We start from the raw sequence: 24,348 nt of genomic DNA on the forward strand, positions 1-24,348 counted from the left end.
CTCCTGTGAACTTGAAGCTCTGGAGCCACTTTCCCTCAGAGGACATGCTCTTTGAAACAACCTGCTCTGTCTCCCTGGATGGCAGTGCATTCTCCCTGTTTTCTGCCATAGCACTCTCCTCAGACCCATGGTGGGCACCGCACCTTTGCTCTTCCATTATTTCTCTCTGCCTCCTCCATCATGAGATCCCTGGGGTCAGGAATTAACACCACACTTGTCAATGTTCTAATGCCAAAGAGCTCTGACCACAGTAAAATCTCAACATCTCATTTTGGCTGAAAGCAGAATGTCTACTGGAGAATGTCAGAAAAAAAATACAATGATTCAGGGCTGAAGAGATGGCTCAGCAGATAAAATGCTTGCTGCTCAAGCTGGAGTATCTAAGTTCAATCCCCAAGTCCCATGTAAGAAGCTGGAAGCTATGGTGGGCTTCTACAATCCTGTCACACTGATACTGATGACAAGGTGGGAGGTGGAGACAGGAAAATTTCCTAGAGGATCATGCAAGCCCAGCAAAGAACAGCAGAGTGAGAATCCAGAGCAAGGAACCCTGCCTTAAATAAGGTGATTAGGTGAGAACCAACCTGAAGCTTGTCCTCTAACCTCCACTGATGTGTCACGTGTGTGCACCCACATTCTCTCTCTCTCGCTCACACACACACACATACACACCCCCATGCACACACACATAAAGAATAGATAAACCAACTGTCCTCAATCAAAGGCATTGCTTTTAAGTGACGTTAAAAATATAAGCGTTGCTGAGTGTGGTGGCACATGCCTTTAATCGCAGCACTTGGGAGGCAGAGGTAGGAGGATCACTGTGAGTTCGAGGCCACTCTGAGAATACACAGTGAATTCCTGGTCAGCCTGAGCTAAAGTGAGACTCCACCTTAAGCCCCCTGCTTCCCCCCCAACCAAGAAAAACCAAAAGTAAGTGTGGGGCTGGAGAGATGGTTTAGTGGTTAAGGCACTTGCCTGCAAAACCTAAGAACTCATGTTAGAATCTCCAGGTCCCATGTAAGCCAGACACACAGTGGTGCAAGCACACAATGTCACACAAGGGGATGCACATGTCTGGAGTTTATTTGCAGTGTCTGAAGGCCCTGGAGCACCCATTCGCTCTCTCTCTTTCTCTCAAATAAATAAAAGAATAAAATGAGTAGTGAGGGGCTGGAGAGATGGCTTAGTGGTTAAGCGCTTGCCTGTGAAGCCTAAGGACCCCGTTCCAAGACTTGATTCTCCAGGACCCACGTTAGCCAGATGCACAAGGGGGCACACGCATCTGGACTTCGTTTGCAGTGGCTAGAAGCCCTGGCATGTCCATTCTCTCTCTCTCTCTCTCTCTCTCTCTCTCTCTCTCTCTCTCTCTCTCTCTCTCCCTATCTGCCTATTTCTCTCTGTCACTCTCAAATAAATAAATAAAAATGAACAATTTTTTTTTAAAGTAGTGAGAGTAGAGCAAAATCTATTAAATAGAAGGATTACATGTCTACTGCTGTGGGTGATCAGCAGTGAGACCTCCCAGGAGCAGGCAGTGTGGTTGTTTTTAATTCCTTATTCTGCTTTCCAATCTTTAGAAAAAGAGCACAAAGGGGAATTTTCAAAGAGAACAGTATAATTCACTTGAGGCCACAGTTGCTCTCACCATCCATGATTTATTTTGTGGAGCTGGAGTGATGGTTTAGTGGTTAAGGTATTTGCCTACAAAGCCTAAAGACCCAGGTTCAATTCCCCAGTACCCATCTAAGCCAGATGCACAAGGTGGTGCATGCATCTGGAGTTCATTTGCAGTGGCTAGAGGCCCTGGTGCACCCATTCTCTATCTGTCTTTCTCTCTTAAGCAAACAAACAAACACGGATTCAGCTAAAACGAACCAGCAAGACCCATGTATGCCCTGATTCTGCCTCTCCAGAGCTGGGATTACAGGAGTGTGCTGTGCTCTCAACTCTTACACAGTTCTGTGGATCCAAACTCAGTTCCTCATGCTTGAGAAGCAAGGACTTTACCCACTGAACCATCTCCCCAACCCTGGGAACTGCTTTTAAAAATATTTTTTATTTATTTATAAGGAGAGAGAGAGAGAGAGAGAGAGAGAGAGAGAGAGAGAGAGAGAATGAGAGAATGGGTGTTTGGACACAGAGAAGGCAAAGCTGGCCCATGTTTACCTCTTTCTGGTTTCAGTGGACTTGGCAGTCTTGATGGTGCTTCCATCCTGAGCCATGTCTCTTTCCTGAGGAGTATCTCTGACAGGTAGCGGGAGTACCACCGTCTCCTGAGTCACAGGGATGACCTCCTCATCTGCTCCTTGCTGACCCAGGTGCTGCTTGGCATAGTCGAAGCCTTGCACAGGCTGGGAAGAGGAAGAAGTTTGCAGTTGTATTTCTAAAGAAATAACAGCTCTCACAACAGACAGGCAGGAAAGGACATTGGCTTTCTGGTGAATAAAGTTAATTTCAATGATACTGTTTTGCAAAAGCGGAATCCATGTGAATCCCACTCAGGTAAGCATCTCTACAGGTACAACTTGCTCAGAAAAAAATGAAACAGGTGACCATTCACTGCAAGTCAACAGAGAATGGTAATTAGAAATAAGCCCTTTTAGAGATGCTGAGATGTTACAAGTTCTGTACCTTGTCTAAGATGATTTGGTTACCCTCAAACTCCACTCTCATACAACCCTGTGTATAACAAAGTAAGTATGTGATTTCACCACCTCATGGGGATGAGAAACCCTCGTTATCTCCCCTGACACATGAATATTATCTTATCGCTTTATGTCCATCCCCTTGAGTAACAAAGCACACTGCAGATCTGTCAGCAATGGGATATATGCTACCATGTGTGAAGGCATAGTTACCAATACTGACCTGAAATTTAGGGAATTTCTCTTCTTGTATGTGCCATACATGTGTGTATGCATGCTTGTATGTGCGTGTGCATGAGCACAGGTATGTGTGCACACACACGTGCATTTGGGAGCCAAAGGTTGGCATCAGGTATTTTCCTGAATCACTCTCCACCTTATTTTTATTATTATTATTTTTTATTTTTTTAATTAATTAATTAATTTATTTGAGAGCGACAGACACAGAGAGAAAGACAGATAGAGGGAGAGAGAGAGAATGGGCGCGCCAGGGCTTCCAGCCTCTGCAAACGAGCACCAGCTCCCTTGTGCATCTGGCTAACGTGGGACCTGGGGAACCAAGCCTCGAACCGGGGTCCTTAGGCTTCACAGGCAAGCGCTTAACCGCTAAGCCATCTCTCCAGCCCTCCACCTTATTTTTAGACAGGAGCTCTCACTGAACCTACAGCTTGGATTCAGCTAAAAACTAACCAGCAAGACCCGTGTATGTCTTGATTTTGCCTCTCCAGAGCTGGGATTACAGGAATGTGCTGTGCTCTCAACTCTTACACAGTTCTGTGGAGCCAAACTCAGTTCCTCATGCTTGAGAAGTAAGGACTTTACCCACTGAACCATCTCCCCAACCTTGGGAACTGCTTTTAAAAATATTTTTATTGGGCTGGAGAGATGGCTTAGCGGTTAAGCGTTTGCCTGTTAAGCCTAAGGACCCCGGTTCGAGGCTCGGTTCCCCAGGTCCCACATTAGCCAGATGCACAAGGGGGCGCACGCGTCTGGAGTTCGTTTGCAGAGGCTGGAAGCCCTGGCACGCCGCCCATTCTCTCTCTCTCCCTCTATCTGTCTTTCTCTCTGTGTCTGTCGCTCTCAAATAAATAAATAAAAAATTAAAAAAATATATTTAAAAAATATTTTTATTTATTTATAAGGAAAGAGAGAGAGAGAATGAGGGAATGGGTGTACCAGGGCCTCTTGCCACTGCAAAAAACCTCTGGATAAATGTGCCATTTTGTGCATCTGGCTTTAATAGGTACTGGGGAATCAAATCTGAGCCATTAGGCTTTACAAGCAAGTACCCTTAACTGCTGAGCCATCTTCCCAGCATGGGAATTGTTTTATAATCTAGACTTCTCCCTTAAGCGTGCTAGTTCTCATATCATTCATCCTGAGAAATCAGCAAGGCTTTCCAGTGTCTGAAATCCCCAGCGAACAAGGCAGCCAGGTCAAAATCCCACAGCCAACTATATAAGTGTTGTCATAAACATCAGGAGGCATGTTTAAGCAGTTCCAGCAGTTCCTGGGTGCGTCTGTTCTCAGAGCGGTAAAATGAAGGTCTGCCGAAGCCAAGGTGGTAGCTAAGAGCTCAGGTCTGCAAGCAGGTTGCCACCACTTATTAGCTGTGTGGCTTCTGATAGTCTAACATCAGTTTCTTCCTCTGTAAAATGGAGAAAACTATAGTGAACAGGATAAAATGTATATATTATGTGAGTGCAGCCCTTAACCACTCTCAAGGCAATGCCATAAGGATTGAGTCAGTAATTCAAGTTGAACATTCAGCTGAGTACTTGACATACAAACTTGTTGAACTAGTATGAGTCATTATTATTTGCCTTCCTACTAAATCACACTCTGTGTGATGGACATCAGTGGTTCAAGAAAAATGCAGAAATGAAACATCCATTTTGAGTCCATCAGAACTTGTTATGATGGAAGACTCTTTCTTTCTTCAGCAGCCATTTAGGCTAAGAATGTAACCGGATACTAGAGATCCAGGAAAGTCCTTGAATCCCAAGCCCTAGGTTCATTTCTAGCTTTAATCAAAGGATTGAATAAAAAAGAAGACTGAGAAGGATAATTACTAAATTATTATATTTACTGAGGGAATTACAGAGCCAAGGAAAGGCACCCATGTGGTTAAAGATCCCACGTGGAGGGCCTGGGGGGAAAAAGCATGGAAAGAAAAGAGAAAAGGAAGTTCAAGGCGCTCCTGCCATGTGGGGTGCTGGAGGGGATAAAGGAGGCCATAAAGGAGTAAGGGCTGGGGGCCTTCCCGAGAAAAAACTCCCCCACAGCTGGAAGTTCCCAAGTGGTCAGAGAGCCTGCCCTCCCCTTGTAAAGGTATTTATGACCTTATGGTGGTGGGCTGTCTTCTGTCTCAGGTGAACCAGAGGGATAGCTGGTTGGTTAGGACTAGGGGCTGTCTCAGGAAGAGGTTAGCTCGGCACCAAGTTCCAGGGGCTGAACTTGATCAACCACAATGCTTAAATCCTATGAAAGATCTCTCTCCCAGGAAGGGTCCTGTTTGTTTGTGGAAAAACAGGTCCAGGGAACTAGGCAAGAGATTAAAAAGTCAGATCACTTTGAGTTCTAACAAATGTCAACTTTCCTGCCTTTTTTACAACTTCAGGGGTCCAGTCACCCTAAATGTACCCCCCTCTCAAGAGGAATGATCCAGCCAGGTTTAACCATCCACAGTCTGGAACTGCAGCCTAGCCTGTCATGCCTTACTCCTGTGTCCTACAACAGGCTAGAGTTTCATTGCTGAGCTTCCTTACCAGGGCTGCCTGGAGGAACTTAGCCCAGGACAGTTCCCTCAATCCCAAGGGCAGTTCGCTCTGGGAAACAGCCACCTGAGATACCCACTCTGACGCGGGGTGATCAGTGGCATTCTCTGGCCAGAACCTGGAATTCCACTTAGTGTCTGTTAAGGAAAGGCACCTCTGTCTCTTCCTCTCCTCTTTCATAGTGCTACGCGAAGCAGAACGGACAGGGCCTGCGGAGCCTTGAGGATTCCTTGGAACATGAAGTCCCCGTCTTTCCAACAACCGGGTGGTCACCAATTGGGTTCAACTTCTAGACTGTTTCTGGAAGCTGCCTTTTTCTCACCAGATCCACCGGTTCACCGTCTCCTGCCTTGATCTCGTTGCTCCCATTTGGCTGCTTCCCAGGCCCACCCGGACAGGCCCCCAAAGTCGTCACCTCACTCTTCATGCCATCCACACTCTTTGGTGAGGCATTCAGGGTCCTTCACATTTTGGCTCAACCTGTCCAGCCTCATTTCCTGTGGGCCCCCTTTTCTTCCACCACTCCCCGCAAACCTCCTATAGCGCTATCCTGTTATATTCCAGGTGCTGGGGTGGGTGGTGGAGGAGTAAAAGTGGATAGTGGCAGCAGGTACTCACTCTCAAGGAGCTCACGGTTTCAGTCCTCATACAACGCTCCCGGCACCGTAGTAACCTTAATGCAGCACGAATTAATGTCACTGCATGCCTTCCATTTTATAGCGGATACTCCATTTAAGGATGGAAAAGCTGGGTTTAAGAGGGGTTAAGCAAGTGGTTCTGGATCACACAGCTGGTCCTGGGTGGGACTCACTGTTTGAACCCAGGCTCATGTTGCCCAGCCTCAGAACACCTAACCAATGTGGGATGATTCATCCCGCAGCCCCTCCTTCACCTCTGCAGTCACCATCTTGGCTGAGCATCTTTTACTGCACTTGGCCTGGCTCCTGTCCTGACAGTGCGACAGTCTGTGAGGGTTTGAAAGCCCAGCAGCTGAGATCATGCAAGAACCCTTCTCCCCTTGCTCTCTCTGGATCTGTCCGCTCATTCTTCATTATGAGCTTGGAGTTATCCAGTGGGTACTTCAGATGACTGGGTTTGTTGTGGGTATGTGAACACAGGTATTAAGAAATGGCAGCTTAGGGGATGGAGAGATGGATCAGTGGTTAAGGCACTTTCCTGCAAAGCCTAATAACCCTGTTTTGATTTCCCTAGTACCCATATAAAGCCAAATGCACAAAGTGCCGCATGTATCTGGAGTTTGGCTGCAGTGGCCCTGGCATGCCCATTTTCACTCTCTCTGTCTCTGTTTGTGAATGAATTAATTAATTAAAAAAGGAAATGACATCTTAAAAGGTGCTACTGTAAGGAGATTAATCATGAAATGCTTGGCCTTTATAACATTCAAAACACTGACCCCCCCCCATTTTGTTTTCACAACAAACCTATGGTGTAAGCAAGGCAAACACCCTAAACCTGAACAATAGGACATCATGAAGTACTTATGTATATAAAATTACTGTTAGTTTTATACAATTATCATATCAAGATAATTATCTGCACACTAGAGATATAGCTTAGTGATCCAGCACTTACTCAGCATGCACAAAGTTCCGAGTTTAATCCTTAATAACACAAATCATTACCTGGAATAGTTTCAAAAGTAGACATAGTACCTTTTAAGAAAAAATCAGGTCTGGAGAGATAGCTTAGAGGTTAAGGCAGTTGCCTTCAAAGCCAAAGGACCCAAGTTTGTTTCCCCAGGACCCAGATAAGCGAGATGCACAAGGTGGCACATGCATCTGGAATTCATTTGCAGTGGCTGGAGGCCCTTGTGTGCCCATTCTCTCCCTCTTTGCCCTCCCCCCCCCACATCTTTCTTCCTAAAATAAAAAAAAGAAAGAAAAAAATCCAACTTATCTGTAATATTTATTATGTACTAGGTATGGCTTAAAGAAATTTACATATATTAGCTTACTCAGTCTTTACAATACCCTATCCATGAGTTGTTACTATCCCCATTTTACAGACAGGAAAGCTGAGGCACAAAAGGGTTCTGTAACTTTCCTGAGGCCGTACAGTGAGTATAAGAGAAAGAATCAAACAGTGACTGGTTTTAGACAATGAATGACCTGTAGCAAGCAGTTAATCCCAAGCACCACAGGCCCTCCAAGGTGCATCCTCATCTGCTTAAACTGGCTACTTTTTCCTAAGGATGCCTGTTCCCAGGAGCCATGTACTCCTTATGTGACAGGAAACCTTGGAAGACAACTGAAAATCCCACACAAAGAATAAAGAGGACTGACGACACAGGAAGAAAGGAGATAATGACAACCACCTGCTTGCACTGGTCATTTTCTCAGCATTCTCCCTGCTGACAATCACAACAGGGTACGTCTGTGTGCCTGTGAGAAAGATGCGGGGTCCTTGCCCTGGCCTCACCTCCCAGGAAAGCCACACTTACTTCCTCTGCTTAGCATGTTGAGTTTATTACTGAGCTCCAGGAAGGGTAACCGGGGCCTTCTCTGGCTCTGCGCCTACATTCTAAAGGCACAGCGACGTCCCTGGGGTCATTCACTTAGGCTAGGGGTTGGTGGCAAAGGCTGACTTTTTCAGTATGCATCGTCCTTTAGCATTCGTTGAATTCTGCTCATACGCGAGCGCAGTTGCGACAGCAATGCAGCGCTCGCTCCTCTCCTGCACAGAGTCCCTGACTCGCGCCAGCAGGACTGCAGCAACACAGGCAGTTCCACTCTGCAGGCTTTCTGCGACAAAAGGGCTTTGGAAATAAAAGCGTCTCTCCCAGGGTCAATGTCGGAGAGCCACCTGCAGTCAGCTCATGGGTCATAAACTGGTTTGATTTTTAACACCAGCCAGGGAGCTCGATGGCCGGGGTAGGTGAAGGAAAGGCACTGTCTACCGGAGCTACGGAAAAGCTCTGGAGCCAGAACATATGCTGCTCATCTTGGCAGATGAAATCAGGTTTTGGTTTAAAACAAAGATGCCACTTCCAACCCCAGTATGTTTTGCATTTCTGGCCTCTGCTACCATTCTGGTAATTAGTTGTTATGTCTAAAAGACTGTATACCAACTCAGTTAGAAATGAAATATTCCGCCTTGAAGTAGATTCATTTTGCATGGCTTGGCGATTCCCAGCGTCCCCGTCTTACAACCTCCTGCTGTGACTGGCAAGCAGATGCTGTGTGTTGACAGAAGCAGAACAACGCTCTTTGGGGGTTGGTGCCTCAGTACAAGAGGGTCCAGTCAGGCTACAGCTTCACAAGAGGTGTATCGGTTTAGTGAACAGTAAAAAATCCTATGACTTCTCTTGCTCAAGTGAGGTGTGATCACACAGAAAGAATGGAGACTGGTGTCACCCCCAAGGACAAGCTCCATGGCTCACACACGTTGCTATGGGAAGGCGATGGGAGGCGCAGCTCACCCACAGGCAGATGGAGCTCAGAGGAACAGAACTGAGGAAGGATCCTCCTGTCAAAGCCCAGGGTTTGAGTGAGCCTATGATGTGGAAAGGACACTGAGACTCAGATGTGGGCCTCAGGCTCCCCTCTGCTATCCGTGGGATGACTGGACAAATTCTGCTGTCTCTCTCTCCTACAGGTTTCTTGGCAGTTAAATGAGGAAAATGAAACCTGCCCTGACTGTGACCTTCCTCACAGGGCTGCTGTGATGAACAAATGAGGTGACGGACCTAGAAGAGCCGGCAGATTGTAAGGCATTATTTAAACACCGAATACTGCAGTTAGAACATTTCTCTCGGGGAATATCACAAAGGCAGCTACATGACTGGAAAATTAGCCCTCGGAATTTCCTCAGTTCACTGGGCTCCCAGTCACCAGGGATGGCTTGGCCAGAGATATGCAGGTAACAGGGAGGAAGGGGCTCTAGGTCAGGCTTCCCAGGGGCCGCTGAACTGACATTTGATGGCTGCCAGCCCAGTCCAATAGCTTGTTCACTGTGGTAGTGGCCAAAGTTGGGTCACTCCCATTAGTGACACAGAGGAGGTTGTGATAGATGATGGACCCACAGGGACTTTGTGTAGGAGCTAAGAAACCTTGTCTTGGTCAGTTTGGTCTGCGACAACAAAACACCTTTGACTGAGAGGCTTACAAACAGCAGGCACTCATTTCTTATGGTTCTAGGGGCTGGAAATTCAAGATCAAGGCTTCCAGCACGGCTGGACTTTGGTGAGGGCTCATTGCCAGTTGTAGAATGGCTACCTCCTGTGTCCTCATATGGTGAAGAGACAAGAGGGCTCTCTAAGGATTCTTTCCTAAGGGTAGAAATCTCATTCCTGGGCTGGAGAAATGACTTAGTGGCGAAGGCATTTGCCTGCAAAGCCTAAGGACCCATGTTCTACTCTCCAGATCCCATGTTAGCCAGACACACAAAGGTGAGGTGAGTGCAAGGTCACACATGCCCACTAGGTGGCACATGTGTCTGGTGTTTGGTTTCAGTGGCCGAGGTCCTGGCACACCAATTCTCTCTCTCTCCCTCTGAAATTAAAAAAATTAAAAAAGGGGCTGGAGAGATGGCTTAGTGGTTAAGCGCTCGCCTGTGAAGCCTATGGACCCCGGTTTGAGGCTCGGTTCCCCAGGTCCCACGTTAGCCAGATGCACAAGGGGGCGCACGCGTCTGGAGTTCGTTTGCAGTGGCTGGAAGCCCTGGTGCGCCCATTCTCTCTCTCTCCCTCTATCTGTCTTTCTCTCTGTGTCTGTTGCTCTCAAATAAATAAATTTAAAAAAAATGAACAAAAAAAAAAAAAAAAGAAGAAGAAAAAGAAATCTCATTCCCGGGAACTCCACCCTCATGGTCTAATCACCTCCCAAAGACCCACATCACATTCTCACATGGGTGGTGGGGGCGTTGGCTCTTCAGACCTAGTTCTACCATCAGTTCTGCCTCTAAGTGACTATGTGACTGCAAAGGAGTTAGAGGAGTTGCTTTTCATTTGTAAAAGAAGAGAGCCTGGTGAATGACATTGAATAAGGTCCTTTCCGTCCTTCTTGTCTCTAGCTGTTTGTGCCCCAGTTTCTCCATCTACATAATAATGGTCTTTGTTCAAAGGGATACTGGGAGGACTAGAGTTGCTCAGTGAGAACCACTTGGAAGTGTTGGTGGCAAAGGGAACTCCGTGTCTCCTTGTGTCCATCATGAGAGAAAGGGTCTCCTTGAGAATGAGGGCATGTGACAATGTTCTGAGGGTGCTTGGTACCCTCAGGAGCCTCCAGCCCCTCCCCGCTCCCACGTACCTTTGCTCTCTGAGGCAGGTTTATCATGGTGTCTGGCTTGAAGTCGTTCTTGTTCTTCCTGCAGAGCACCGCAGTGATGATGATGATGATGACGGTGACCACGGCAATGGGCGCCAACACTGCAGCTATGATCCACAGGTTACTGGGTGGGTTCTTCACCACGGCTGTGGGAAAGAGCCAGTGAAAAGCACATGACAGGGAGCCCAGAAGGAGAGAGACACAGCCCAGATGCAAGCGCTGCCCACCCCTTCTCCCTCCCGCAAGTCAGGAGATGGGAAGTCCAGATACCTGTGCCTTCGCAACTGGGTGACCTTGAGCAGGATACTCAGGTTCCCTGAGTTTCAGTTTCCTCATCTGGATACTGCTTTTTAGTTGTTTTGTTTTAGGGTGTTTTCTAGCAGGCACTCAATTCATACTATCCTCCACTTTGTTTTTTATAATTGTTTTGAGGCAAGCCCAACAAGCTGGCCTTTTTGTTTTATGTGAGAGAGAGAGTGAGAGAGTGAGAATTGGCATGCCAGGGCCTCCAGCCAAAGTAATTGAACTCCAGATGCATGTGCCACCTTGTGCGCATGTGTGACCTTGCACGCTTGTGTCACCTTGTACATCTGGCTTTACATGGGACCTGAAGAGTCAAACATGAGTCCTTAGGCTTCACAGACAAGCACCTTAACCACTAAACCATCTCTCTAGTCCCACTATTTTTAAAAAAGTTTTATTATTTATTTGATGGGGAGAGAGAATGGGTGTGCCAAGGTCTCAAGCTACTTCAAATAAACTCCAGATGCATATTCCATCTTGTGCATCAGGCTTACATGGGTCCTTGGGAATCGAACCTGGGTCTTCGGGCTTTGCAGGCAAAGGCCTTAACTGCTAGGCCATTTCTCCAGCCCCTAGTCTCCACTGTTATTAAGAGCAGAAGGAGGCTAGAGAGATGGTTTAGCACTTAAGGCACTCACCTACAAAGCCAAAAGACCCAGGTTCCATTTCCCAGGACCCACAAAAGCCAGATGCACAAGGTGGAGCATGTGACTGGAGTTCATCTGCAGTAGCTGGAGGCTGTGGCATGCCCATTCTCTCTCTCTCTCTCTGCCTCTTTCTCTTTCTCAAGTAAGTAAATAAAACTAAAAAAAAAAAAAAAAATTAAAGAGCAGAAAGAGGAAGATCAGAATCAATTTTCCTCACAAGTGATATCCAAAGGTCAAAAGAAAAGAGGAAGGCCAAGCATGGTGGCATACACTTTTAATCCCAGCACTTGGGAGGCAGAGGTAGGAGGATTGTCATGAGTTCAAGGCCACCCTGATACTACCTAGTGAATTCCAGATCAGCCTAGGCTACAGTGAGACCCTATCTTGGGGAAAAAAAAAAGAGAGAGAGAGAGAGGGAGAGAGAGAGAGAAAGAGAACTGTGAGGGTTAAATATTTGTGCTGGACTCAGGAGGCTAAAGCCACTAAGTGACTTTAAGTGCGGCAGTGAAATCACCCTGTGAGAACGTGAGTAGATGGATCTTCCTTCACAATAGTGTCTGGGGAAGCTTAGAAATGCCTCCTTCTAATCACAAGGATCAGGCTGTTCTCAGAACTAGAATAAAGAAAAAGCAGAGCTCTTATCTGCGAGGGGATGGTCCCGTGAGAACAGCAGGCACCCTATGGAGTGGGACTGGAATAAATGAACCCAGAGGGAGCAACTGAGAGATAATGATTTGGATCTCATCTGTATATCTGCTTGTTATACAGAGCAGATGCATTTGAGATCTGTACATTTCAAAAACTATTTTTAAATTTATTATCAAACAGAGAGAGAGTGAGGAAGCAAGAGAGAGAATGGGTTTGCCAGGGCCTCCAGCCACTGCAAACAAACTCCAGATGCATGTACCACTTTGTCCATCTGGCTTTGTGTGGGTACTGGGGAACTGAACCTGGGTCATAGGCTCTACAGGCAGGCGCCTTAATCTCTGAGCCATCTCTCTACCCCCAAGATTTTTTACATTTTACCTTAAAACATTGTAAATGGATTTTGAACTTTAGGCAAGGCCATGCATACCAAGTGTTTAAGATTGACCCCTGTTGATATTTGCAACTCATTTTGAAATACATGGGTGATAGCTGAATGGAGGAATAGAAAGATAAAGCAATATAAGATAAAAAATACAGTAAACTGTTAATTATGGATTCTGGGGGGCAGTTAATGGGCATTCACTAGAATATGAGAAAAGGAAAAGCTTTTGATGTGAGGTGAATAAGTCTCTTTCAGGACCATCAATGGGGAGTCTTAGAAGACATGTCTAATAAACTAAAAGGACCAGGGGTTATCCAGCTGTGGAGGCTCATACCTATAATCCTAGCACCTGGGAGGCTGACATAGGAGGGCTGCTGTGGGTTCAAGGCCAGCCTGGGCTGCAGTGAGACCTTGGCTCAAAAAAAAAATAACAAAACAAAACAGGACCAGTGGCTGGGCAGATGGCTCAATGGATAAAGTGTTTGCTGCTCAGGCCTGAGGACCTGACTTCGGATCTCCAGTACCCATGTAAAGCTTACCATAACAGTGCTCTTACTCTGGGGAGACAGAGAAAGGAGGATTCCTAGGGCTTGCTGGTCAGCCAGTCTAGCCATATTGGTGAACTGTACATTCACTGCTAAACCTTATCTCAAAAATTAAAGTGGAGAATAATGAGGGAGACATCCAAAATTGATCTATGGCCTTTACACACGTGCATCCACACATACAAACATGCATACACACATGCACACTATGGACATGCACAGGCTTTCAGAACTGGAGTAAAGAAGTCAAAACAGAAGCAGGTATCTGTGGGAAGTGTCACAGAAAGGGAGTGTGGTCTACAGGAGTAAAGAAAGAGCAGAAAAGACCTGCCCATGGAGGGCAGTGTGCCTTGACTCAGATGTGGGAGAATGGGTCAGAGGGCAGTTCTGTCCTTGTGGACGTAAGGGCTGCAACGGACTGTTTCTGCCTGGTGACCCTGTCCACTAGTACCATTCAACTTCTCTCTCACTGCCCTAGATGCTCTCACAACTCTGAGTTTTCAATTACATCTCTACTCCAGTGTTGTTCATTTCTAGATCTCCAGTCATGATTTCTACCTAGAACTCACTTCTCCAACTGCTTGTTTATTAGATATAACAAATTTAGCATGTCCGGAGCCCAACTCTTGGGGTCTCCTTGACCAAATCTGTTCTTCCTGAGATATTTTTACTCCCACTCAAACACATGGTGATTCCTCCCCTGCAGCTCAAGCCACCACCTGGCCATCTTGCTGACCTTCTTTATTCTTACCCAGCATGCTGCTTGTGAACCCTGTCACTGATGCCTGTACAGAATATATCCAGGACCTTCCACTTTCTTCCTTTGTCCTCACCAAGGTCCAAATACTGAATTAGTTATTTTTCTTGTTGCTGTGACAAAATTTCTGACAAGAAGTAACTTAAGGGAGAAGGGATTTATTTCAGCTGATGGTGTCAGGAGATACAGTCCATAGAAAGGCATGGGGGCAGGCATGGAGCAGAGTGGGTCACTGTAGTCAGGAAGCAGAGATTGCAAAGTGCTGCCTTCTCCTTTTTATTTAGCCTGCCACCTCAGCGCATGGAATGGTGTGTCTACAGCGAGGTTGGGTCTTCCCACCTCAATCCACTTTATCTAGAAACTCCCTCATGGACATGCCCAGAGATTTGTCTCCTAGATGATTCTAGATCCATTCACCTTGACATTCAAGATTAATCCAAGTTGATAGGAAGGGCCTCCCACCTCTCTTTTGTTGTTCATGGTCTATTACAATAGTTGCCAGAGTGTGATGCTTCAAAACCTATCACACAATTTATCTGATCAAAACCCTTAGGGCTTGCACCTGACTAAGAGCCATAGTGCCTCTCTTATAATTTCTCCAAGACCCCTAATAATCCATACCTAGATATCCTTGGTTATTTCTCTAGTCCCATTTCACATTGCTCTTCCAGGGACTCCTGATCCAGTCTTACTGGCTTCCTGCTGGTCGTCAAATGGGCAGACATATCCGTCAGGGGCTTTTGCACTGGCTGATCCTTCCACCTAGAATGCTCCTTATATGTGACTTCATGGCCCCTCTCTCCCTTCAGAGCCCTGTGCAAGTGTCATCTGTGTGACACCTTCCCTATATCCTGGATCTGAAATAGTCCTGCCCTTCAGGCTCCATCTACCTTGTCCTACCTAATTTCTCTCTGCAACAGTATTCAAATATCAGCGCACAGGCCAAACATTAATGTCAGTGAGTTCTTGCTCAAATGTGGATTCTGACTCAGGATTTGGGAATGGGCCCTGAGGTTCTTCCTTCCTCACAATTTCTCAGGTGATGTTCAAGCGACAGGCCACACTTGGAGAAGCAGGGCTCTAAGGCATATGTTATCATCTGACATGACACATAGGTATTTGCTTATCCTCCATCTTCCTCCACTAGAATAGTTATTGAAAGAGGACATGGGATGCCCCGTTCACTGGAGCATCCCCGGGCCTGGAAGGGCCCTGTACATATTAAGTGCTCAATTAGAAGTTGAAGGAATGTCTACGTGAGCTATTATTATCCCTGATGTAATAAGGCTCCCCCATACAGTTTTACTGTATAAACAAGGTAAAAGAGAAATCTCATCTCTGTGGCAATTTCAGTTCATATTTCTAATTAATTCATTTACAATCTAACTTTGTGTTTTGGTCTCACAAGTTATCATGAGTTAGTCCTCCTGACCCTGATGAGCTCTGAAGGCTACAGTTGAGGACTTGGACCTTAAAATATAAAGACACTACTGGTGGGTGCCACATTCAGAAGGCTTGTCCGAGGAGCCAGCCAGCTTTCCTTGGACTTCAAACTATCTCCTTACTCCAGCTTGTTAGCCAGGATCTGCATGTCATCTGAATGCCCTTGAGCTCTGAATCCTCTTAATACAAAAGAATTTCTCTTCCCACAGTTTGTCTCAATCAGTGATTAATCACATTATTAACTTCTGAAAACAGCTCATTAGATAATGTGCCTCTGTTGACATTGCACTTAATTGCCACTGCATTTAGTAATTCAGTATTTATATGTGAGCTCTGTACCATTAACATTTTTTAAAGCTTAGGGCTTATGTGAAAAAATATCATGAATGCTGCTTTTTGGAGTGGATAGTCTACCCTAATGAAGAGAGATATGCAATGTGCTAGTGTACACCCTAAATGAACACACACATATGCATATAATTAGCAAAAATATAATACTTATATGCTCTGTTTTATTCTTTTTTTAAATTTATTTATTTGAGAGCGACAGACACAGAGAGAAAGACAGATAGAGGGAGAGAGAGAGGATGGGTGCGCCAGGGCTTCCAGCCTCTGCAAACGAACTCCAGACGCGTGCGCCCCCTTGTGCATCTGGCTAACGTGGGACCTGGGGAACTGAGCCTCGAACTGGGGTCCTTAGGCTTCACAGGCAAGCGCTTAACCGCTAAGCCATCTCTCCAGCCCTGTTTTATTCTTTTATTGTTTAGGTGGATGCCTTTCTTTTTGGTACAGTATGTAAAATTCCTTCACTTCTATTTAAATGGAAAACAGAATATTTATCATGTGCACATTAATAAATTCATCTAGTGGTCAAGATGATATTAAAGTTAGTCAATTAAAGTCATCCAAACCCAGTGTTCATTGGCATATGATTTATAAGTACAAAGTGTACAGGGTGAAAAAGAATAACTATTTAAATTGCAAAAGTCTCGGTAGAGGACAGAGAGAAGACGACATGTGCTGAGTGACCCCCCTCCACCATGTCAGGGGCAATGACGGGCCCTTTGCACAAGTGCTATTGTGTTCCCACCTTAAGGAAACTGAGTCCCAAGATGGTTGGGCACTTTTGTCAAGGATCATTTATCTAAAACAAATGATTAGGTCAGTTCCAGGTTAGCACACCTGCCTGGAAGCTTGAGCTTGCTTACATGTGCAAGCTCACACATATGCACATACATGCACATGTGTGCATGCACACTCGTGCTCACACACAAGTCCCAGAAGGATGCAATCAACATAAATGCAGCATAAATGACTTTCACGTGGACAAATGCTGAAAAGAGAAGAAGGAATCCACCCAACCATGTTTGAAGCTCATTGGTGTGGCCATCACCTCTGACACTCTGGAACCCACTGCTGGATCAGTGGTCACTGGATAGACTCTATCCAGGGCCCAGCGGCTGATGAGTGCTCTGTCCATGCTGCTTTCCTGTCCAAACCTTCCAGTGGTTTCTTGACCCACTTGCCCAGTCCATGAAGCCTCATGATAAGGGTTTCTCCTCTGTGCCTCAGACTTTATCCCTCTCACTCTGCACCCCAGGGGTCATCCTCACTGGCCACACTCTCTTCCTTGGCCTGAACCCAGGTCCCCAGATAGTCCCAGGGACCATTCCCTGTCACTTACTCTTCAGCTGGTGACTCAAAGATACTTCCCCATTGATTCTATAGCTATGTAAAATTGTACTCTTATCTCCTCAGCATTCTCAGCCCTGCCTGCTTACTTTATATCCATGGTTCTTGCTGTCACCTTGCACAGTACCTCTTTGGTTTATTTAATGTATCCACTCAGGTGTACCTGCGCCATAAAGCAGGGGCTTCTCTTGTGCCAAAGGCAGTGTCAGACACATAGATGGTGCCTAACAGGGATCCACTGAAGGAATGACTGAGAGTGAGTGCTCTTCACAGAAGTGTCAATGGCTTCTTTTAAGCAGCATTCTTTGAGATGAGATGTGTGTCTGTGGGGAGAGTGTTCCCCAGCTCCTCCACCGCCTAGCCCATCCACCACCTAACCATTCTGAAGCCATACTCATTCCAGCCCCGAGGATGGGGCAGATGCAAAGCTCCATAGCCAATTTCTTAGACATCAAATGGATGCCCTCTGTACCCCAGAGGTGCTGAATGTTGAGTGGGCATTGCAGGCTCTAGTCTTGACCTCACAACAAGTGATTTAGAAGGTGCCAGAACTAGAGTGCTAACTCTCTCCTGTCAGGATAACAAAAGGATTGCCACTGGATTCTTTATTCAAAGATGAACCCTGTAGGTTGACTTAAAAACTGTGAAGACGGCTGGAGAGATGGCTTAGTGGTTAAGACATTTGCCTGCAGAGCCAAAGAACCCAGGTTTGATTTCCCTAGGACCCACATAGGCAAACTGCACAAGGTGATGCATGCATCTGGAGTTGGTTTATAGTGGCTGAGGCCCTGGCACACCCATTCTTTCTCTCTCTCTATCGCTACTTCCCTCTTTCTATTCCTCTCTAAAATAAATAAAATTAAATTAAAAAGATTAAAAAAATCAACAAAAATTTTGACGAGAAAGTGGGCTTTAAAAATCCGTCCCTTTCTTCTTCGCTAGCCCTGTCTTCCTTATCGTGTGCTCCCAGAGGTTGCTTTCCCACAGTCCTCCCCCATCCTCCAGCTCCATTCCTTTCACAACACTCACATTTTCTGATTCTAACCTACATCTAGATAGTTCTCAAAATCTCCAAATGGCTTTTCTGAGACCTGGGCCTGAAGTCCACATGGCTCTCCTAACCTTGATGGGACCTCCTGTCAGCATCTAGTGTCCCGGGGGCATCCCTCAGTGTGTCATATGACCTGAAACTCAACATGACCCAAATGGTAACTTGCCTTCCTCTTTTGACAAATGCTTCCTTGCCTGCCCACCTCACCCCTGCCCCTCCTGTTTTCATTAGCAGTGCTCTGTTTACTGTGTTGCCCAGTTTTCAGCCTGCAAGTGTCCTTTCATTCTTCATGCCTGCTCTTTTTCAGCCCGCCTACCTTATGGATAAATGAGGCATTAAGCCTCCCCTTACCAAGAATATACTAGGTGCCCCAGGGCTGTCTTAAGCCCTTTATAGGCCAACATGTCTCTTCTCATTCTCTAAGTAGGCTCTATTGGGTAGCTGTTTTGACATCTCCAATTTATAGCCTGGGAAAAATAAAGCCAGGTTGAGCTCCTAGCTCCACAGAGAGATAGGGAAGAATGGGATGATGTGAGGCAGCACTCCACAGTTCTCTCCTCCTATGTTCTGTTAATGTCTGCTAACCATTGACCTCTCCTGGGCCTGTCAAAGAGCTTAGTGAAAGGCAGTCCTGCTTTCACAATGATAGAGCTAGCTAATAGGTACAGTTCCATGTTAATCCAAGAAGGATGCATGAAGGAGCCTGTGTGAGGTGTAGAGGTATGAAACAGTTCATTATTAGCTAGCTGAAAAGGGCACTGAGGCCCTGGAACTAAGGGAGGTGGGACCTGTGTCTTAAGATCTTGAAAGGCTTCAAGGGACAGGCACAGTGAGCAATGAACACTCCCATGAAGCCAAAGCATAAGACAGTAAAGGCAAAGGAGGCCCTCTGGCTAACGTAAGTAGCCTGCAGATCAGGTTGTGAAGAGATCTGAGTATATATATATATGTTGAGTGGGAACATGCTGGGAAGATTCATCTCCAAGAGTATGCATTTTATTATGTGAATAATGAAAGCCACCAATTCTTTATTAATGGAGTCCATGTAAGATCAGAACTCAAGTTTGATTATACTGACTCTAATGGCAGTGTGGAAGACACATGACCATGAGTGTGGCAGACAGAGAGAATCGCTGGGGAAGCTACCAACATAGACCAAGTTAGAACAAGTGTGGGAGAAACGAAATGTGGAGAAAGTGCTGGGCATGTGGGTTATTGTGGAAGGAGTGAAGAGGACAAATACATTTGAAGAAGACAAAGATGCAAGGATGAGGAGCTAAAAGGTAATGGATTACAACTGACCTGCCAGGAAAAATGTGCCCACAGGTGCAATAGTGTCATGACTGTTATGGGAGTAACCAACTAACTACTTTTGGATTGGATTTGAAGCCCACTCCACAGGCAGGAATTTTGTGCCAGGTACTGTAAACCTAGCCAAAAGCCTGGGGCTAGGGACATACACTCCAGGGAGGAACTTACTGCTGCTGTTATACTAAATGGACAGGGTGTCAAACTGCCCTCTAAATACTTATGTTGTTTCCATAGATTTGTGCTGCTCACAGCCTCAAATATGGAGTTTTGACCTGCAATGACCAGAGGTTTGTGCAGAGATGCACAGCTGGCAAAACTGCCAAGAATAAGTGATTACTGTGTGCTGAGCCCTAAAGAGGACATCTTAACCACCCCCTCCGAGGCTCAGGGACCCTCATGGAAAAGGGGGCAGAAAGAATGAAAAAGCAGGAGGATGGAGAAGTGTTGGCTTCTGGACATGTCATGGTACTCCACACAGGACCCATAGCAGCTCAAGTATCTCTATACACACACACTCACACACATACACACATATTTCTTAAATAAATAAATAAATGATATATATGTATATGATTTATTTATTTCTTTAAGAGTTTACATATATACATATATATGATTTAAAATGTTTTTCAAAATTTATTTATTTGAGAGTGACAGACAGACAGAGAGAGAGAGAGAGAGAGAGAGAGAGAGAGAGAGAGAGAGAGAGAGAGAGAGAATGGGCATGCCAGGACTTCCAGCCACTGCAAACAAACTCCAGATGCATGCACCCCATTGTGCATCTGGCTAATGTGGGTCCTAGGGAATCGAGCCTTGAACCAGGGTCCTTTGGCTTTACAGACAAGTGCTTAACCACTAAGCCATCTCTCCAGCCCTATATGATTTATATTTTTTTATTTAAGACAGAGAAAGAGGTAGACACACCGAGAGAATGGAGAAGACAGGGCCTCTAGCCACTGCAAACAAACTCCAGCCACATGGGTCATTTTGAGCATCTGCCTTATGTGGGTACTAGGGAAAAGAAACTGAATCCTTAGACTTCACAGGCAAGTGCCTTAATCGCTAAGCCATCTCTCCAGCTCAACTCTGGTTTCTTAAACACGACTGAGCCTATCAATATTTCAGCATGGATAGGGTAAAGGCTCCTAAGGCTCCTCACTTCCCAGAATAGCCAAGGGCAGCTGAGAGGTGCTAGGAGAGAGCGAGGCATGCTCTTTCGTGTTGAAGCCCCTGGTAATCTTTCCACATTCCAGTAAATAACCTCCCTCTTATGTTCATGCCAGCAACCCTCATTTAAAACTCTGAGTTAAAAAAAAAAGGCATGAAAGTAAAATGAGGATTAACTGGGAAGATAAAAGATTTCAGTGGAAAAGGGAGGAAGATAAGACAGGGTAACTGGGGAACAAGGAGTAAGGTCAAAATATAATACATACATAAATGACATGTCAAAAAATTTTAAAAAGTACTTTAAAGGGTGATAGCTTTGGGACAGGACTGGACAGGGGTTGTTCCCTGGTGTCTGTGCCATAGTCTAGCCTCTGTGTCATCCTTTGTCACCCAGATTCTTGTTTCAAATGGCTGCATGCATCTAACCTGACATGCACTCAACTCTCCACCCCTACTCTGAGCTGAGCTGTCAACCACCGTCAGCAAGGTCCCCTTGGCCTCGATCCCTTCCAACGGAAACTTGCTCACCTCTTATCCCCAGTGAAGCTCATCATTCTCCTTCTGACCCTTTCCCATGTGCCCCAGGCTTGGAACACAAAGGAGGATGTCACAGACCAACTCGGCCAATGGTGCAGGTACCCGGTACCAGAGAAATGAGAGGGTGGAAGGGAGAGCCAGACATGGTGCTGAGAATGCCCAGTAAATTGTAGGAGGGCCTGGTGGGGTCTAGAGATGACTACAGTATGAAGAGGAGCTTGGAGGGATCTGGGAAGTAGAAAGGAGGAAGAGAAGGGATGGTCTAGATACAGTAGCAAGGGGCAAGGAGGAAGGTGCAATGGTAACCCCACTGTGCCTCTCTAAGTGGCTGGCTCTGTTCAGAGCCACCGCTGGCCACAAGCTCAGCTTCTAGCTTCCCTTCATGATGCTCCAATGTGTAGAAACTATGACCATGCATCCTCAGGTGTCTATTACCAAATGCACCCCAAAGCTGGATGGTGCACAGCTTTAATCCCAGCACTTGGGAGGCTGAGGTAGGAGGATTGCTGTGAGTTTGAGGCCAGCCTGGGGCTACATCATGAATTCCAGCTCAGCCTGGACTACAGCAAGACCCTACCTCAAAAAAAATCCAAATACACCCCAATACTTTGTCCTTGTGGGTTCCTCCACAGGCACACCAAGTCCCACTGTACCCCTTACCCACTTAAGTACTCCACCTCTACAGTTCTTACCTGTTCTTTCTCTGTTGTCAACTCCTTCCTCTCTAGTATAGCATCCTCACTGAGAATCAAACGCACTCTAGCATCTCCATGTGACCATCAGAAACCATCCTACTTATCTTCTCTTTCTTCCCTCTAATTCCTCAGCATGATCCTCTTTCCACCAACCTCATTCACTCTTGGCAGGGTCTCAACAACCTCCATCCTACCAACCCTGTCAGTCTCTGATCTATTGCCCCTGCCTCTTGAGGACCTAAGTTGACACAGCAGCCCATGCCCATTCATGAGACTTGCCTTTCCACTGGCTTTCTAAGTCCCACTCTGTCCTGAGTCTCCTGCCAGCCCCTGGTCCCTCAGCACCCCAAGATGGCACTCTCTTTTTCCACATGTGGACCCTGCAGCACTTGGTTCCATGGCGTTCTCTTAAGTCTCTTCTCCCAGTCATTTTTACCTGCTCCCTTAGCTCCAAACGCCAATTGCATGCTGGCCTCTCTGAAGTTCTTCTCGCCTGAATTCTATGTCAGTGTCTAGAGGACATCTCAATGTGTTGCTTCCACCTCTCCTACTCCCAACCTGGCCTCAAAAACCAACATCTGCATCTCCACAAATGGCCCCACAAGTCAGAGCTCAAGCAAACACCTACAGGTCACCCTTGATGCCACTGACCTCCTCCTTCTTACCCTGCCACACAGAATGCATTGCTGTGTTCCCCAAAGTATCCCAAATCCTCCTGCTTCTCCATCTCTCATACTTTCACCTGTCTCCTGGCATCTGAAAAAGTTCCTATAGTTTATGACAAAGAGGAGGGGAGAGGGCACAGCAAAATGGAGGAAGCAAACCACTGATGAGAGATGAGGTCAGAGGGAAAGGAGTGAAGTACGAAGGAATCTCAGCTGAAAGTGGGGGTGGAAGATGGCTCAATGAAGAAAACACTTGATACACAAGCACGAGCACTAGATTTTGGATTCCTAGCACTCAAGAAAGTACATGCAGGCATGGCTGCCCACCTTGTAATCCCAACACCCAAGAGGTATAGACAGGGGTCCCTAGGGAAGGCTAGCTAGCTGGACCAGTCAAATCAGCAAGCTGTGAGTCCATGTGAAAGACCCTGCCTTAGTAAATAAGGTGCAGAGTGTTCAAAGAGGACATTCAATATGAACCTCTGGCCTCCACACACAAGCACACAGATGAGCACCTTCATATCCATATACATGTGAGCCCCCCCCCCCACAAGCACACATACATACACATGCATGTGTATCTCTGTCTTTCTCTAAAAACCTCTAAGACTGTAGAGAATGACAATCAAGGGTATGCCAGCAAACCATGACATGTGGCCCATCACCCTAAAAGCAAAAGTCATCACCAATTAAAGGCAAGAATGAGGGATGGAGAGACAGGTTAGTGGTTCAGGCCTTGGCCTACAAAGCCAAAGGACCCAGGTTTGATTCCCCAGGACTCACATAAGCCAGATGCATAAGGTGGCACATGTATCTGGAGTTTGTTTATAGTGGCTGGAGGCCCCATGCGCCCATTCTCTCCCTCTCTCTCTATCTCTCTCATTCTCTCTCAAATAAATAAAAATATTTAATAAAAAAAGAGTTGAGGAGAAGAGGGAAATTATGAACCAAGTGTGGACACTGCCATGATGTTCCATGAAGAGAGTGGATACCAAAAAGGAAACCATAGGGAATGACCTTCCATGATCAACGTGTTGCTAAAAACTCCAACTACTGATCTCACAATCTTCACTTTCACACCTTCCCACCATCCTCACTTTGATGATAGCTTTGTTTCCCCGAACTTCCACCTTCTGTCTCCTTCCATCCTGGGCATTAGAGTCCACTTATCCTCCCTAGGTTATGGATATGTCTGATGGTATTACTCTCCTGTTCAGAAATCTTCCATCACTCTCCATAATCCAATATACCATATGCCATTACCTTCCCCTGCCATTCACACCCTTGGATTCCCAACTGACACATCTTTCTACTTCCACCAACTCTTCCCCCTGTGTCTTCATCCCAGGCCACATGACCTTCTTGTGTTTCAGACACACCTGGTATATCTCCCCTCCATTCTTTACTCACGATGTTCTTCTGGGCTACACACCCTTTGTTTGCTGGGCACTGAGAGTGTAACAGTTTAAGAACACAGGTCTCAGGTGGATCCAGATTTGTAGCTTGGCTATACCAGCTCTGTGATGTCATGTCATGCAAACTATTTCACTTGCCTTGCTTTCTTCTCCTGTAACTTGGTGCTGAGTACACACAGCCCAGGGAGGGAAGGTGATGAATCCTAGGGAAAGCTATCACAGGAGCTTCCACAGGGAGGGTGCTGTATGGAATGTTCTTCCTTACTTTCTTAGTTTCAGGGACCCCCTTCACAGAAAAGCACCCTCCTCCACGGGTCCCCATGTTGTATTACATTTTCCAGGCTCCTTATCACTGGCATTAACTCCTTTGCCCCTCAGAG

At 46.1% G+C, this 24,348-nt stretch overlaps 1 protein-coding gene across 1 annotated transcript in view; it reads right to left on the reverse strand.

Moving 5' to 3' along the window:
* Kiaa1549l (KIAA1549 like) overlaps positions 1 to 24,348 on the reverse strand; it is a 338,970-nt gene that overhangs the window by 75,030 nt on the left and 239,592 nt on the right. Inside the window, exons 11-12 of the mRNA XM_045156985.1 lie at positions 10,693 to 10,856; positions 2,170 to 2,354 (exon numbers count right to left, since the gene is read on the reverse strand). Coding sequence (XP_045012920.1) covers positions 2,170 to 2,354; positions 10,693 to 10,856 — 349 coding nt within the window. The remainder of the gene's footprint in view (positions 1 to 2,169; positions 2,355 to 10,692; positions 10,857 to 24,348) is intronic.

Source organism: Jaculus jaculus, chromosome 8 (assembly GCF_020740685.1).
Source record: "Jaculus jaculus isolate mJacJac1 chromosome 8, mJacJac1.mat.Y.cur, whole genome shotgun sequence".
NCBI lineage: Eukaryota > Metazoa > Chordata > Mammalia > Rodentia > Dipodidae > Jaculus > Jaculus jaculus.